This window comes from Anas acuta, chromosome 4 (assembly GCF_963932015.1).
Source record: "Anas acuta chromosome 4, bAnaAcu1.1, whole genome shotgun sequence".
Classification (NCBI taxonomy): domain Eukaryota; kingdom Metazoa; phylum Chordata; class Aves; order Anseriformes; family Anatidae; genus Anas; species Anas acuta.
This window is the reverse complement of record NC_088982.1, coordinates 1,452,613-1,468,920: the sequence shown is the minus strand read 5'-3', so window position 1 is coordinate 1,468,920 and position 16,308 is coordinate 1,452,613. Positions and strand designations below refer to the sequence as shown.

General features: G+C 54.6%; 1 protein-coding gene across 7 annotated transcripts in view; it reads left to right on the top strand.

The window, feature by feature from the left end:
- EXOC6B (exocyst complex component 6B) overlaps window positions 1–9,943 on the top strand; it is a 266,143-nt gene extending 256,200 nt beyond the window's left edge. For all 7 annotated transcript variants that reach the window (XM_068679495.1, XM_068679491.1, XM_068679497.1 and 4 more), the window contains 2 exons: window positions 985–1,097; window positions 5,710–9,943. In XM_068679495.1, the coding sequence (XP_068535596.1) occupies window positions 985–1,097; window positions 5,710–5,836 (240 nt within the window). In that variant the 3' untranslated portion in view covers window positions 5,837–9,943. The remainder of the gene's footprint in view (window positions 1–984; window positions 1,098–5,709) is intronic.
- Window positions 9,944–16,308: the final 6,365 nt, after the last annotated feature.

Below are 16,308 nucleotides of genomic sequence, written 5' to 3'. Positions count from 1 at the left end.
AGCCCTCTATGGCCCTCGCCTCGCTTGGGGACGGAATAGCGGGGCCCTTCTCCTCGGGGTGGGCACCGGGACGCCCAGCCACGGGAGATGAAGATGTCCCCGTTTTTGGCAGCCTGTCCTGCAATAGAGCAGTCACAGCAGCTCTCCAGGACAGAAGGCTCGAGGATGGGGAGGAAACACAGCAGCTCCTAATGAACATGTTTTGTACGGCTGGGGTGCGCGCGGTGCGCCTCCGCGTCCTCCGCTGTGCCCCCGTGGGGACACCCAGGGGACTTTTGGCTCATTCCCCACCCAAACCAGCTCGGGGAGGGCTGTGGGTGTCCGTGCCCGCTGCGTTCAGGTTTGCTTTGTGGAGACGGACAGCTTCAGGTGTGGATTTTGAGGGCTGGAGCAGGGTTACCACAGGACTTGCCTCTACCTCCTGCCTGCCCCGCGGCAGTCCGGGACGGCAGCGGTTCCTCTAATGAATGTCTGGAAACCACCTGGGTCTCCTTCGGTGGCTGAGTTCACCTCGGATAAACCACCGAGCTCCTCGATGGGTCCCTGGGGAGCTGCAGTCACTGGGGACGTGTACAGAGCACTTGGAAGATGCTAGGAAAGGGAGCGGGCGGGGTGAGAAATCCTTGTGGCACCGTCTGAATGCAGTTGCTGGTTATATGGGGGCAAAAAAAAATAATGGGATGATTTAAAGCACAGAGTTGCCCTCCTTCTGAAGCACAGCAGGGTGCTCGGGCTCTTTTTCTGGCTCTGCCACCGACCTCCTGGGGGTGTCTCAGCCTTCACGCACATCCTTTGTGCCTCTGTTTCTTCCCAAAAACAGCAGCAGTGCAGCAGGCTTTATGGCTAGGAGGTAATTGCTGCAGAACACGGCTTTTTTGGTTCACGCCACCTGCCCAGGCTCTTCGCCAGGCTCCCGATAAACCACCTGCTCGCTCGGCAGCTCCTTAAAATCCGTTTGTTTTTCTTTCCCTGCCTCTCCTGCAGCTCCTGGATCTGTTCATCCAGTGGGACTGGTCGACGTACCTGGCTGACTACGGGCAACCCACGTGCAAGTACCTCCGGGTGAACCCCACCACAGCCCTCGTCCTGCTGGAAAAGTGAGTGTGGGCCCGGGCACCCCGGGACGTTTCCAGCCCCATTTTGCTCTATTTTATGTTTCTGTGGAAAAAAACACGTGCTAAAAGCCCAGCTGTGGGACAGGGACAGTGTCTCCAGGTGGCCGTGCGCTCCAAGGCTTGCTCTTAGGGAGGACAGGACCCCTGCCAAGGGTAAATCTGAGCCCCAGGAGTGTGTGTGCAAGCAAAGCTTTTGCAGGGCATCAGCCCTGCAAAATCAGTAATCATCAAGAAATGTAATCAGTAATCATCAAGAAATGATTAATAATCCAAGCAGCTTTTGCCATGGCCACGCCATCGGTAGGTCTCAGATGCTTGCAGTTAGATTTGTCCGGGTTTAACATGAAATCAGATCCTTGGGCTGAATTCGAGCTGTTTTTTTGGACTACCTCTCTTTCTCTGTTGCACGTATTGGAGAAGATCACCAGTTCAGAGTTGGATTGAAACCTTTAGAAGGCTGAACTTGGTGGCTTCGAAGCTTTGTAGCTGCATTTGTCTGCAGCCCACGTAACTGCCCCACCTCCTCTCCCATGGATGAGAGCAGCCACTTTCACAGCAACTCATGGCATCCGAGTGATATCAGTCGCATACACAGGGACAAAAATGAAATAATTGGTGCGTGTAAAGCACTTTTAGACATTGCAGCATTATTTTTATATGCGTTTATATGTGCTGTGCAAGGTGTTGTATTATTTGCAACACGTTTGCAACCCCACCTCCGTGATGGAAAACCATGCAGTATATTCAGAGCTAGCAATAAAAAATAAATAATAATAAAAATTAAAAAAAAAAAGAAAGTTTGGGCATGAAGCAGGCAGAATAACCTAACCAGAGGGCTGGATACAGGCAGCCAGATGGGGTTGCAGCAGCGAGGTGTGAGCTCATCCCCCATCCCCGTGCCATCACCCCAGGTAGCACTGGATCGTGCTCTCAGCGGTGTCATTAAAAGGCCACAAGCCCCAGCTCAGCTTGCCAGCCTTTTCCTAGAAAAAAAAAACTCATTTTAAGGGTGACCAGGTGCAGCCCCTTTGCTTCCCACCCCCAGCCCCGCTGCAGTCACCACCTTGGCACCTGCATGCCCACGGCGCAGCACCCCCGGCACTGCCCGCCTGCTGCTCCAGGCTCTTCCCTCTCCCTGGTCGGACTCCAAACCTTTTGGGGAGCCTCCGACCATCGCCCCCAGGTCTCTGCACAGAGCCAGCCGCCAGCTTTAGGCACATCCCCTCCCGTCCCCACGTCGGGAGCAGCTCCCCGGCCCCCTCCGCACGTAGCTGAGCTTTGCCGCCAGGGCGCCGTGAAATTCTGATCCGCTCATGCGTTTTTGTTTTTTTTTTTTTTAACTTGTTCTCATGATTATCTCTTTTCCTAATCACACATCTCTCGTAGGATATCACGAGTGTAAGTATGCTGCTTGCTTGGGCTTTTACCCTCACCTCGCAGTGACTTTATTGTTTGGTTTAAATGGAGCACTAAATGATCTAAATGCAAGCTGCCTTTGAAACGGTTCCCTCCGGTAACTCTATCGGCTCAAATGCACTAATTAGAACTAAAAGAGGAGCTTTTACTGCGTTGCTTTTTTTTTTTTTTTCTTTCTTATAGATTAATTTAAACAAAGCTTGGCTCTATTTAAGGCGGTGTTTGTTGACAGGGGTGGGGACAGCATTGAGCTCTCTCTTTCCCTTCCTCTTACTTCTAATTCTGGGGCCAACACACAGGGACCACGTTATAAAACCGGGCTCGCTTCTCCTAGGGCTCTGCAGGCACACGCTTAAAGGAATAAAAGTGTCAATCCTCCACGGAGCTGCTGGAAAACACTGCCTCTCTGTTTCCAACCTGATACTCTTGGCGTCGGGATGCACAGCTCTATCTGGGGCCGTGCCTTCCAGCCCAGGCGCTTCCTATGGCCCAGAGCTGGAAAAAAAAAGGGGAAAAGAATTCATAACCCAAATCCCAGTGCTGATTTAGGGTGGCGTGGGATAAGCCTGGCTGGTGGAAGGGTGTTTCTCCATCCAGACTGCTTTCGTGACCCTAAACCTTTGCAGTAACACAAGTGGGAGCCTCGCGTGCTGACACCCTCACCCAGAGAAACACCCTTTGGACCTACAGCTCCAGGGTTCGCCTGCACCATCCCCGGCAGGCACGGGCTTGCTCTGTGAACACCCCAAGCCTGGGGGAGGTAGCGAGCACCCTGAGCCCTGAGCAAATACCCTTTACTTCAGTCCTACCCCAATCATTTCAGTCCTGCTCCCTTCATTTCAGTCCTGCTCCCTGCCAGCAGTGTTAGCGCAGCTCTCCGCAGGGTGGGTTGGCACTTGGCGGTTTTGTCACCCTTTTCTTTATAGCAAGGAGCCATCCCACCTTGTGTGCATACATGGGATATTTGGGAGTAGGAGGGGAATGCCCCACTGGGAAGCACACACCCTTAGTTTTTCCAGGATTTGATGTTCTGCGGGCAAGATAATTCGCTAAAGAAATCCAGCTGCTCACAGCTTCGTGCTCCACATCCACACGGTGCCCGGAGATACCTCCTGTTCCTGCCAGGCACTCGGGCACAGCGGGTTCAGGATGGGATCAGTGCACTGAAAACAGCCCTACGTGCTCCAGCTGTGCACCCCGATGCAGTTGCTTTATCCCTGCAGCTCCATCCCAGTCGTCCAAACCCCCCTGGGCAGGAAGCACGCCCAAAAGGTTCCTCGCGCACAGCCCGGCGCTTTGTTCCAAGCATTTCGTGGAAATAAATCTACATCTGAGCGGCTCCCCCCCCCGAGCTTTTATCCCAGGATAAAAGCTTTCTTCCGAGGATAAAAGCTGCCCGGGATGAGGGCTGTTAGGCAGAGGATGCTCTGCTGTCTGTGAATTCCCCTCGCATTACCTGTGGGTATTACCGAGGCAGAACCTCGGTGCTTTTTGCTGCGAGCTCCCTGCGGCAGGCAGTGATGGATGGCCCTGGGTGGAGGTTTCCCAAGGTACAAGGTTTGCTTGCAGCACGTCTGATGTCCCTGAGTAACCTGTGAAATAGGAACAGAGCTCTCAGCCCTCTCGGGAAGGTGCTTTGAGGAGCTGCAGGGGGAATCGATGTCCTGCGTGAGGCTGGGTGTTTCCTAAATTCCTGGTACTGCGGCACCTCTGACCTGTTTGATTCAAAACCCTGCTTCCTGGCAGCGCAGCTGCTGCCTGGTTCCTGCAGCGGAGCAGCTGGCGACCTGCTTTGCTTAAAAAAAAAAAAAAATAATAGAAAAAAAGTACTTATTTTGCTGAAGAAAATTGCTCCAAGCTATCTTGTTACTGTTGGGCAAGCAGCTCGGCTGTAATCCTGTGTCTTTGGGCACTTACAACGTTAGCAAATTAGCCTTTGGGATAAGGTTGTTATCCTTATTTTCAGTTCCAAGCTGGATGTTTTTTGGAACATTTCAGATTTCCCTTTGGCTCTTTTTAGGGAGACTGAAGCATGAAAAATCGTAGATATATTTTTTTTTTAATCGGTTACATGAGTTTGAAGGGGTTTGTTTTGTGCTCAGCTGACTCGAGCCCCTTTTTGATAAACCGCCAGCTCTCCAGGGACTGCCATCTCCGTGTCCCGATCACCTTAAGGCTTCACTTAGGCACCCCAAGCCGAAAACACAGGCTTAGGCGACTCGTCCAAAGCCATCTGCCTTTGCCAGATCTGATTCACCGAGAAAATCGTTTACAAATTGTGGTGTTACAAAGAGCAGTGCCAGCGCTCAGCCAGCGGCTTGGATGTCGGGAGCCTGCTGCTGCCTTCGGGCTCTGCTGCTGCTCGGGTGAACGGCTGACCCTCGCAGGGTGGTTTCACTTCCCAGCACATGCCCTGCCTGCACAAAGCTCCCGCTTGAACTGTGTAATGAGATGTTTTCCCCCCCAAAAAAAAGATGCATCTGTGAATGCCAGCGTGCATGAGTCCCGAGCTTTGCATGCCGGAGAGAAATGGAGCTGCACCGGCTTCGCCTCCTGGGCGCATCCCGCCGCCGGCTGCTCTGTTCTCTGCCTCTTCGGTCTTGGGGACCTTGTGGAGACCAGGGTGCTACTTTGGGTATTGGATGTGATTAAAAAAAACCCACACAAATCTCAAGATTTGTAAATTAGTGCTGGGTGCCTTCCTCGAAGGCTGTGCCGTGCGTTAATTCACAGCTCTTTGTTTCAAAACTTGACGGCTGCCCCCAGAGCTGCACCTCTTGGCCGCATGCAATGCACCTTTTCAGATCAGGACTGCAAACGATGTGGATTTTATGCTATTTTAGTTCATTTCCTGACCCCTCCTAATATTCCAGCACTGTCATTTGCCACATAATGAGATGGACGGGGAGGACAAGAGGCATTAGGGACTCGGGGTTGTCGCAGCGGTTGGCTTTAGGGACGGGTACCCTGATGTGGGCTGGAACCAGCAGGGTTGAAACCAAAAATACAAACCTTGCAAAGCTTTCCCTGGCTCGGTGTGCCCATCTTTACACAAAACCTGGGGCTAGACCCCGTGGGTGCAGTCCCCTCCAAGCGGGGGAACTTCCCTGGAGTTTCGCTCGCGGGGCTTGGCGCGGCGCCGCGCGTGCCGTAACCCGACTGTTTCTGCTCTGCGCAGGATGCGAGACACGAGCAGGAAGAACAACGTTTTCGCCCAGTTTCGGAAGAACGAGCGGGACAAGCAGAAGCTGATAGACACCGTGGCCAAGCAGCTCCGCAGCCTCATCAACAGCCACCACTCCTGAGGGTCACCGCACTCTGGGACCCGCGCCGCGCCGGTCCCTGCACCGCAGCCTTCCACACGCCTGGACTTGGGATCCTTGTTCAAAGAGAATATATCTGTATTTTTTTATTCGCCTGTATAGAATCCATGAGACCTACCCTCCTGACAAAACGTTCCTCGCTAAGCAATCCCGGGGAAGAGAGGCAGCGCTGCCCGTGTGCTGGGGCAGCGAGGGTGCCGGCAGGAGTCTCCGTTCCAAGCTCCTATTTTCAGGGGGTTGGAAAGGGACGGTAAAGCCTGAAAGAGAAGTTCACACCCAGACTATGTTTTTTTTTTTTCTTCTTTTTTTTTTTTTTTGTAAGCCAAATTCAAAGAATTGGTTTTGACTTCCTTTTGTTAAGTTATTCAGTTGCAGAACAAGCGAAAACAAAAAAAAATATAGGGAGGAGTCGCGGTTTCAGGTTCTTCTCGTGGGCTCCGGTGAAAGGAGCACGCGTTAGAAAGAGGGTCACTCGCTCGCTTGCCAACGTGCAGATTGGGTTTTTGGAGGAAGAGAGGCAAAGTGATCCCCCAGCTTCTTGCCTCCTCCTCCTGTAGGGGCTGATGCCCACCCCGGTTTCAGGTGGCTCGCGGGGAGCCGTATCCCGTTCCCGTGGGGCTGTAAGGGAGCAGATGCACCCTGAGCTCTGCCTCCAGGACCTGCCGCTGTCTTTTGGACCCGCACTGAATGTAAAAGGGCTTCGGGTTGGATAGATGGGAAGAGGGGGAGCCTGCGGGGTGCCCTGCGGGGCTGGGATGGCACCAGGGTGCTGCTGCTGTGTCCAGCACGGTGCCAGGAGGGAAACCCGCTGGGGTTGCGGTCAGATCGGGCTCCCCGGTGTGTGGGGCGATCTTGGAGCTTAGCTCTTCCTCTCCCTGCACCTTTTATCCATGCTGGTTCCCCATCTCCCCTCTCCTGCTGCCCTGGTGCCATGTCCCTCCACTTCCCATGCGCTCTCTGGCTCAGAGCAGCCTCGCAAGCTCCCCAGGGTGACAAACGGGAGCCTCCTGGGTGTCCCCAAAACTCTGGCAGTGGGAGGTGACCCCAGAGCAGCACCACAGTGCCCAGCACCCCGTCTCTGAAGTGCCTGGGGGCAAAACTCTCCTCTTTGCTCCGGAGGTGCCCGTACATGAGGGCAGCCTCGGAGGACCCTGGGGTTCAGGTTACAGAGCGGGGAATTCTGCCTTTATCTTTTCATTACCGTTTGGACTCCAATTAGTGCAGGTGGAAGCTCAGCCAGGCAGTTTCTCCCCCCATCACAGCCATCTCCACCCTCCAGGACCGGTGGATTATTTTCGTGAACGGGAGGGAAGAGCAAATGCTGGACCTTAATTTCACGACTCCTTTCTTTCTGGGGGGTGGGGATCGGAGGGGATTTTTGTCTTAACACCTCTTTGAAGGCTGGAAGAAAAGGGAGCAGCTCGGTGTGGCCAGAAAGGGATCAGCTCTGCAGACACCTCTGCGTGCAGCCCAGCCAAGGCTTTCTCTCCAGGCAGGGACAGGTGAAGATGACCCTGCTGCTGACCCCTTTTCCTGCTCCCCAAATCCTTCACAGCTGAGAAAGGGAAGAGGGAGAGCTCCCAGCCCTCCACGTCCCACAACTCGCAGGACCTCGGGGCGCTCTGTCCCTCCTCCCCATCACCCGGCGGTGCCGATGTGATGGGAGGCGCAAGGACAGGAGTGCGAGGTGGTTCCAGCATCAGCCCTGCCTCATCCTTTTACGCAGAGCTCTCCAGAGGCCAGAGCTAGCAAGAAAAACCCAAAACCAGGCGGTGGCAGGAGCAGGGGGAGCTTCCATCCACGGGGCACTTGCGCCGAGGGCCCTTCAGCGGTAACAAGCACTTTAAAAAAAAACTCTTCGCAATCACGAGCTGCTACAGATGCTGGCAACAGCGTCAGCGAGCATCAGCGAGCACGACAAATAAAGCACTCCGGCATTTCCAGTTTTTATTAGGGGGAGGATAGGCTGTCAAACACAATTTTTAATCGCATTTGTCAGCCGCCGACTTCGCCGCCGGGCCAGGCGGTGCCGTCGCAGCGCTGATGGTTTTCCTTCCCCGGCGTGGCCAGGAGCAGCACCGGGAAAAGCTCCCGCTGCTGGCTCCAAAATCCAGGTTTTTTTCCCCAAGGAGCGGCTCCGGCATCGCGTTGTGCAAGGCGGCTCTGGGGTCTGCACGCAAAGCAGAGACCTCGATTTGGGGCTGGGACTCGCTTCTGGGAAAGCCCAGCCCGGCCACGGGGAGATGCAGGGAGTTTCTGATTTCGGGAGGTCAAGCACCTAACCACAAGTCACATAACGGAGATGAAAAATGGAATTTCGGGGCTCTGGTCCTAATTAACTTTTTGTTCCGAGAGACGCAGTTCCATCCCTTCAAAATAAAATTAATCTTTTAAACAGATTGCTTAAGGAGCCCTGGAAGACGTTTCAAATCCCCTCTAAATCTCCTGCTAATGACTGGTATCCTCCGCTACGGATGGTATTGCTTACGAGGGAAGGGTTGTTGCTAGAAATTTATAACGTGGGGGGAGGCAACCGTGGCTTTGCAACCCCCGGAGCCAACAATGCTGCTATTAACACCCCGTGTACATACCTTGCTCATCCTTTAGGGTTTTATTTTTTTTTTTTTTAAGCAGTGGCTGTAGAAAAGCCCGGGTTAGCCTCCCTCTCCATCCCAACCTGGCAAACGGATTTCAGCACCAGTGGGAAAAAAAAAAAAAAGAAAGAAAATCGTTAAAAAAAAAAGAAAAATTGTTGAAAAAAATATCAAAAGCTCGCCTTGCTGAGCAGCGTGCCCACATCTCAGCTTCCTCACCAGCTGCAGGGGCTGTGCGTGCAGCCTGTGCGTCGCAGGAAGGGTTTTTTTTGCCTTCTCCAAAGCACGAAGCCGGAGCACCGAATGAAGGGGGTGGCCTTGGGGCTGGAGAGGGAGAACGGGACAATTTCTGTTTCTTTTCCTAGGGCTGGGGTTGGAGGCCGAAGCTCTTGGCAGTTTTTGCACTTTGTTCGAAATCCGGCCACGAGCCCGGGCTCAACGGGGAGCAGCTGCCCCGGGGTGGGGGATGCAGCATTTTGGGGTGGCTGCTTCGTGCCCCTGGGATGGAGACAGGAGCAGCCTGGCCATGTGGGAGCTTTGGGCTCCTTTTCCCACTTGTGTCCCCTTTTTTGGTGCCCCCATTGGCATCAGCTCTTTCATCTCATCCCCACCCCAAGCAGAGGAATCCTTGTCCCTGGTTTCCTACCTCTCTCTCGCACCTCTGTGGGGTTTTCCCTTTAGGTCTGGTTTGGTGCTTTTCGGAGCATCGCCTGGTTTGCAGCACCCAGCGCCCACCCGGCTGCATGTTCAGCTTCGGGGGGGGCAGAAGCCCTGTACACCCCCCAAATGCACCCAAATGCAACTTCACGGGGAGGCTGAAGGGCATGCGACCTGAAAATAAATCTGGGCACAAACGAATTCAGGATGGACCCGTCCGTGCGGCGAGCTGGGCGAGTTGCGCGTTCGAGGGAAGAGATTTGGGGCAGGATTCGCCCCAAAAACACCAGATGAGGGGTGCTCGGGATGAGTCCTGGGGGTACAGAAATTGGGAGCACCCCAATTTCCGTAGGGTCCTGCGTGTGCCTCCCTTGGGAATCCCACCATCATTTCGGGAGGAGCCCCCTCCTAAATCTCCATCCTCCCCAACCCCAAGCCCTCGGTGCCCGCTGGCTGCTGGCGTTGCCTTTTCTCATCTCGGAGAGGCGGGGGGAAGAGCGTGAGTTTGTAAACTAACGATGTGGTGAAAACAGCTTTTTTTGCACAAGTCGTTGCACAATAAGGGGAAAAATTAGTAAATTAGGTTTAACTTTAAAGGGAACTTTTTTTTTTTCTTTTCTTTTCGTTTTTCCTTACAACTCACTAGCAGAGCTACTGATTAAAAAAAAAAAAAAACCAACAACGAGAAGAAAAAGACGGACTGGTTAAAAATTAAAATAAAAACGGACTGCATGGTTTACAGGTTAAATCGCGTTAGAAATTAGCATGTTGATTCCGACTGTACATTTATCCTATTGTAACTGCCATTAAACAATACAGCATTTAACTGTTTGCCTAAGTGCCTGTGCTCGCTCTGGCTCTGTGCACCGCTTTGCCTTGCCCTCTCTGGCTCCATCCAGAAAAAAAAAATCCCAAATCCTGTAAAAGACGGAATTCAACACCCCTTTTGTGCAGCCAGCAAAGGTTTGGGACCGGCCTGGTTTTAGGGTCTGTCCTGGGAAATCCACCCCCGAAGGAGCGCCGGCTCCCATACCCTGCGCCGCGTTGGCATGCCGGGGGCTCAGGCCAATTTTTGCCTAATTCAGTGGCTGTTTTAATTGGCCTCTACCATAAACAAGCATGATTAAACCCAAGCCTCGCGCTGAATAAGTAGCCGCCTTCCAGGAATGCGTGTTCTGCTCTCATTGATTGCATCTACGTCTGCAGATGGGGAAAGTAATCCTGAGCAGGAATGAAGATTTGGAGGGCAGAGCAGAGATAATAGGCACTTCATCAAGGCGGAGGGGGGATTGCATTAGGCTTCTATGGGAAATCTTTTCTTCCCGCTCCCGTTGCATATTTTCTTTCATGGTATTTATCATCCTTTGCAATTCCGTGATTATATTAGCTTTTTTTTTCTTTTTTTTTCTTTTTTTTTTTTTTTTTTCTGGCCCTAACCGCGTTGGGGTATTGGATTCCCCAAACGCCTCCCGGCCCTGGCACCAAACGTGCGGGGGGGGGCTTGGGTTTCCGCGAGCCGTTTGCCTTGGTGCCGCGCGGCACGCTGATGAGGAAATTAAAGTGATACAAAATCAACGTGACGCGCACTAATTAAAAACTGCCCGACTGGGAAATCTCAGCGGGGAGCTACCCAGAGGAGCAGCCTCAGCTGGGGCACCCCGAGCACCCCGAGCACCCCGAGCCGGGGCTATCCGGGGGTGCTGCCCCCATAGGGGCGATGGGGAGGGTGATGGAAAGGCTCGGGAGGACGGTGGAGGAGGAGAAGATTTGGGGGACTCCCTCCTGGAAAGCAGCAGCTGTGTAAAAGGAGCCGGGGCTGCCTGGGGGCTGCTGCGATTGTGTTCCACAAATTCCTCGAAAACCCTTTTTTAATCCGTTTATCCCATCTGGCCTCCGTCGTGTCCTGTGGCCGGGAGTCCTGCGTGTGAATTCGGTGCAGCATGGAGGGGAAGCGCTCCCCAGTGCTCCTTTTTACCTAAATCTCTGCCGAGAGCATTTCCACGTGCACACAGGGATAAAAAGCACCCCAAAACAGCCCCAGCCTGCTCTGGGGGAGTGGGTCCCCTGCTCAAAACCCATGGATGCTCAGCCTGTGCCGGATTCCTTGGGGAACACCAGAAAAAAAAAACGCAAAACCATGCCAGGGAGGATGAAGATTCAGCCTGGTGAGTGTCCTGCACGTGGGACGTGAGCAGATAGCAGCCCCCCAGCTTGGTGGGGTCTCATTTCTGTCCTTTCCCTGCCCCGTGGCAGCTCCACTGCTGGGTGCTGCAGCTAAAGGAGGAAAATCCCACGGGCTCCAGACAGGCTGATCTGACAGCTCCGCTTTCCTGCAACCTCAGCCAACCTCATCAAGGAAGGAGGTGAAGAGGTAAACCAAGGTGAAGGCAAGAAGGGACAGAGACAGAAGGAAATAAATGCTCAGACGTAGCTGCTGAGAAGTATCTGTCTTCCCTGCCTTGATGAAAACGGGGAGGAAAAAAAAATTCCCTGCTTGTGGTTGCTTGTGGGTTTGGGATCCAGCTCCTTGGAGAACTGCAGCAAAGGGCAACAAGGAAGAAAACCTTGGTGATAACTGAATTCTGCGTCTGGGTGGAGGCTGGAGGCTGCTGGGGGAGGCAAAACCTTCCCAAGCAACCTTCCCAAGAGCAGTGGAGGGCCAGATAAAGGTGGCCCTGACGTCCCTTCATCTTCACTGGCTCCTGACCCAGGTTGGAGGTAGGTGTCCACCCTTGAGCTGCTCCAAACTGGAATGAGCGAAGCATTTTTGGCTGGGGACACCCACAAAGGCCACCCAGCATCTCACCTCTCGGGTGCTTGGGATCCTCCAAGCTGTGCCCCGCTGGTGTTTACGTGTGGCCAATTTGCCCTCGCTTCTCTACCAGCTCCTGTTCTTCACCAGAGAAATCTCGCTCCCTTCCCACCTGGGCTTTTCCCTGCCTAGCACAGCCCAGCAGCTCCCCATATTTGTTCCTCTCCACTTTCTGGCTGCATTTCCCATCCCTGTTCCAACCCAACCCTCTCCTCCTTCTACAGGGTGAACCAAAAATGTGTGCGCACCAAAGGGGTGCCCAGGACGGGAAGGCGCAGGGGCATCAAAAAGTATCCCCAGACACCCTGGTCCCCAAAATTGCTTTGTTGCAAGCAGTGAGCAGCACATCCAGCTCCTTCCCCTGGCTGGTCCCTCAGATCTGAAGGGCTTTGCCCCAGCAGATGCCACCCTTCTGCCTTTGTGCTGCTCCCTGTGCCTGTGCAGCTCTCCCCAGGTGGCATCGCCACCGTCCCTGCTGGTGCTGCGGTGCTGAGGGCTTGCCAGATTTCTCCTGGCGTGGGTCAAAGGCAGCTCTGGCAGGATGGAGATCTCCTGAGGTTGATGAGAGAAAGTGTCCAGCTTTGGGAGCCTTCCTCCAACCTCCGAGAGAGGGCAGGGGGTGGGCAGGGGGACCCCCAGGACTCGGAGCTTGCAGGGTGGAGAGCTTAAAAGGCAAAGAGGAGGAGGAAATTTGGTAGGAGCTGCTGGCATCCCGTGCCTGGAGAGTGCAAGAGGATGCGGAGTAGAGAAATGGTCTGAGGAGGGAGAGGAGCAGACAGCCCGGGTGGTAGTGGGGGAGCAGCCTGGGGAGGGGCTGAGCCTCTCCTGGCAGGGGAATGGGCGAGGGCCAGGAGCACGAGCACCGAGCGTTACGGGCAGGGCAAGAAACGTGGGCAGGGAGAGGTGGGAGGTGGACCAACCGGATTTGGGGTGTGAAACTGGGGCATGGGGTGAGTAACACGGCTCAGGAGACAAAGCTGAGAGAGGGGAAGGATGCTGAGGGCAGCTGGCAAAGAGGGCGAGGGTGTGGGAGCACCGCGTGGGACCGCTGAATGGAAGCGGGACTTTTTCTGCTTTCCTCCCCGGTGCACCCCAGGGTTTTGTCCGAGTGCCTGGTGGCGCATCCGCTCCCCAGGAGGGCCCAGGCAGCCTTCCTCCCGGTGACAGCCTCTTCATCTTCGCCGCGAGCCGGGATTATGAGGCCCACGTGGCTTGGCGGCCCTGCTAATTGCATTCTGCGGGGCAGTAATTGAATGAGGGCTCACGAGAGCCATGGATCAAAGGCAAGCACCCATCAATATCTGCCTGCCCCACAATCCGATTAGCGGGGAGAAGGCATCAATCACAGCTGCCCCTCCCTGACCCAGCAATACTTAATGCAGGTACGGCACCCGGGCCAGCGTCGGGGAAATCGGATTTGCTCACGAAAGGTTGAGCAACGCCGTGGATGAAAAATTAGTGCGAGGCCGAGGCTCCTCGGCGGTCATTCATCTCCGCGCCGCGCGCCGTGGGACGACGGAGGGGCTGCCCGAGCCGGGTTTTGGGAGATGATCGCTCAACGTCACCGAGACGTGTGAAGTGTTAAAGACCCCCCGGCGGGGCACGGGGCGGTCGTTTGTATTCATTAGCCGCCCCCGCTGCAGATGTGGGTTTGCTCTTGGAGGGGGCGCGGGGACGTGCGCTCGCCGTCCGCGTCCTCGCCTGCAGCCCTGGGTGGCGTGGTGGGACCCGGCTGCTTCTCCTTTGGTGGCCTGGGTATTTGTTGCATGGGGTTTTCGTCTGCTGAAGGTGATCCTGGTCCCTCTCCAGTCCCCCTCCTGCAAGAAACCCACGCCTTTGGGACCACGCAGACTGTAGGGGATGCTCTGCGCCCCCCTCCAACCGTTTGAAGCTCTGCTGATGTTTCTCCATCACGAGGTGCAAAAGCCCTGGATAAATGTGGCACTTGACTCTTTCCCCTGAAAATCTTTATCTCCAAGCTTTCACCCAGTCCTATCAGCCTCTTAACAAGCCAAAGCCATGTTTTTTTTTTTTTTTTTTTTTTTTTCCAGGGCAGAGCCTGGTGGCAGGCTATTTTCTGGGTATGTTTCTGTGCCCATCTGTCCAAGAAAGGAAAGGAAACAGCCCCCAGGCTGTCATATTTGGGTGTATCACCCCTACCTCCCTGTCTTAGGCTCTTCCACTTCCCCACAACATCAGGATTCAAATTAGAAGAAACCCACAGAGGAGGAGACCAAGAAATCCTTCATGTCCTTAACCTTGCCCAGGGATGGAGCCCCCCACGTGTGCTGGCTGTGGCTCCTGCAGCTCCCCCACCCGAAGCTGCAGCTTCTCCTGCTCACTGCAGCAAAACCTTTGGGGCTTTTTGAGGCCATGAAGTTTGCTTTGTAAGGGGGAAGATCACTGGGAACCTAATATTTATTCCCCAAATGCGCTTTTTGTAATAAAACTCTGCTGTACAATGGGCTGTCCTGGCATTCCCCAGGGGTTGAGAGCTGAGCATAACTTTCTTCTTCTGTGTCCTTACCTGGCTTCTGGGAACCCTTTGGATATTTCATGGGGAGAATATTTTGTTCATCTCAGAGCAAGTGGCGGAGGGAGGGATGTCAACAGCATTTACAGGCAGGAGATTGCAGCAGCACAGCGGGGTTTTGGGGTACTCGTGCTGTCAGCAGCCCGCGGCACCCAGAAGTGGTGCCAGCAGCATCACGTCCCAGTGCCCTTCGATGCCCCTGGGAACCAGCAGCTTCTTTGGCACCACCCAGGAGAAGACAACTCTGCTCTCAGCTCAGTGGATGGGGTTGCAAAGCCAGCTCATTCCCCAGTGCAGGCTGGTCCACACCTAGCTCCTGGCATCCTTCTTTGCACATCCCAGCATCGAGAGCTCCGTGGTGCCCTGCGCAGGGAGAAAATCCACTCCAAGAAGCGGTCGTGAGGACGGTTCTGCATGCCCAGACCCCAGGAGAGGTGAAGTTGTAGCCTTCCTGCCCAGCTCCGGTGTTCCCTGACATCAGGAGATGTTTGTGAGCTTTTTCTGCAGCCCAGGACTCGTGTGCACGTGTGGTGGCACGCAGGGGTTGATGTGTATCTCGCCGGGGTTTGGCCCCGGGGCATTGGAAGGAGCGCACAAGGAGCGCGGGCTTCACCGAAAAGCCAGCCTGGCTTTGGACACCAAGCACAGAATATGTCGGGGCTGGCCTTTTGGGGTTACTGGTGCAAGATCTCCCCACCACCGGCTTTGACTCCAGACCAAACCCTTCGTCCTAACCCAGGAAAACATCTCACACCTGCTCGAGCGCTTTCAAGCCTCTGGGATGCTTTCCCAGCTAGGGCTGCAGCGAGGGCCCCCGGGGCTACGTCTATCCCAGCAAATTAAACAGTTCCAGGCTTCAGACACCAATTATCCTCTCTGTTAAATTATTAGCGCTCGCCCAGGTAATTCTCAGGCACGGCTCGGGAGTTTGCGTGGCCCCGAACCCTTCCCACCAGGCGGGTTGGATGCGGCTGCCCTGCTCTGGCAAGGAGGGGAGGGTAATTCAGTGGGCAAAGGCTTGTCCCTGCCCCATGGCCTCGGGGCTGGAGGACAGAGCCGGGCACGTCGGGCACGCCGCTGCAGCTGGAGCCTCCGTGCGTGGTCAGCCAGGCTCTCCTTCACGGCTCCCATCTCGAGTCTGGCTGCTCACCAAGCATGCCGCCGTGAATACCTGAGTGATGGTACTTAATTATAATGGCAAGCATTCGTATGAATTAACAGCAGCACTTTTTTTTGTTGTTGTTTGTTAACCAAGATGCTGATTTTTGGTGTTGTCGCAGGGAACGGACCAGCTCCTGGCAGCCAGGACACAAGGAGCCCTTCCCCTTCTACCTGCTGCCGAGATGCAGCCGGATCCTCTTGACCCCCTGGGAAGCTGCTTCCCCTCTGAAAATGCATCTTCTGCATCTATGAACTGGCACCAGGGGAGTCTCCGTGGCCACCAAAAGCCACCCAAAATGCCCATTCCTCCTCTCCTAGACCTGGTGCTTCCCTGGCCCCTCTGCTCTCCTGGCTGCCGGGGAGGTGGGCGAGATGTGCCCATGAGATTTCCACGAGGAACTGTCCTGGCATTCGGGGGACTGCCTCCTGCTCTGCTTTTTGGCTTACTCTGATTGTCTGCTCTTCTTTCACTCAATCTAGCGAACGATTTTTCTTTTTTAATATATTTTTTTCCCCAAGAACTACTAGAAAGCAGTCGGTCCTTCACCCTGGAGTCACCCCGACGCCGTGTCGACACGGCGGCGCCTGAAGCCCATCTCGCACCTTCTCGGACACACCTCAGTTGCTTGGCTCCCTTCTAAATATTTCTTCACCGCCTCTCTCCCCACCCTGCTGGGTGCACCCACGGAAAGCTGAG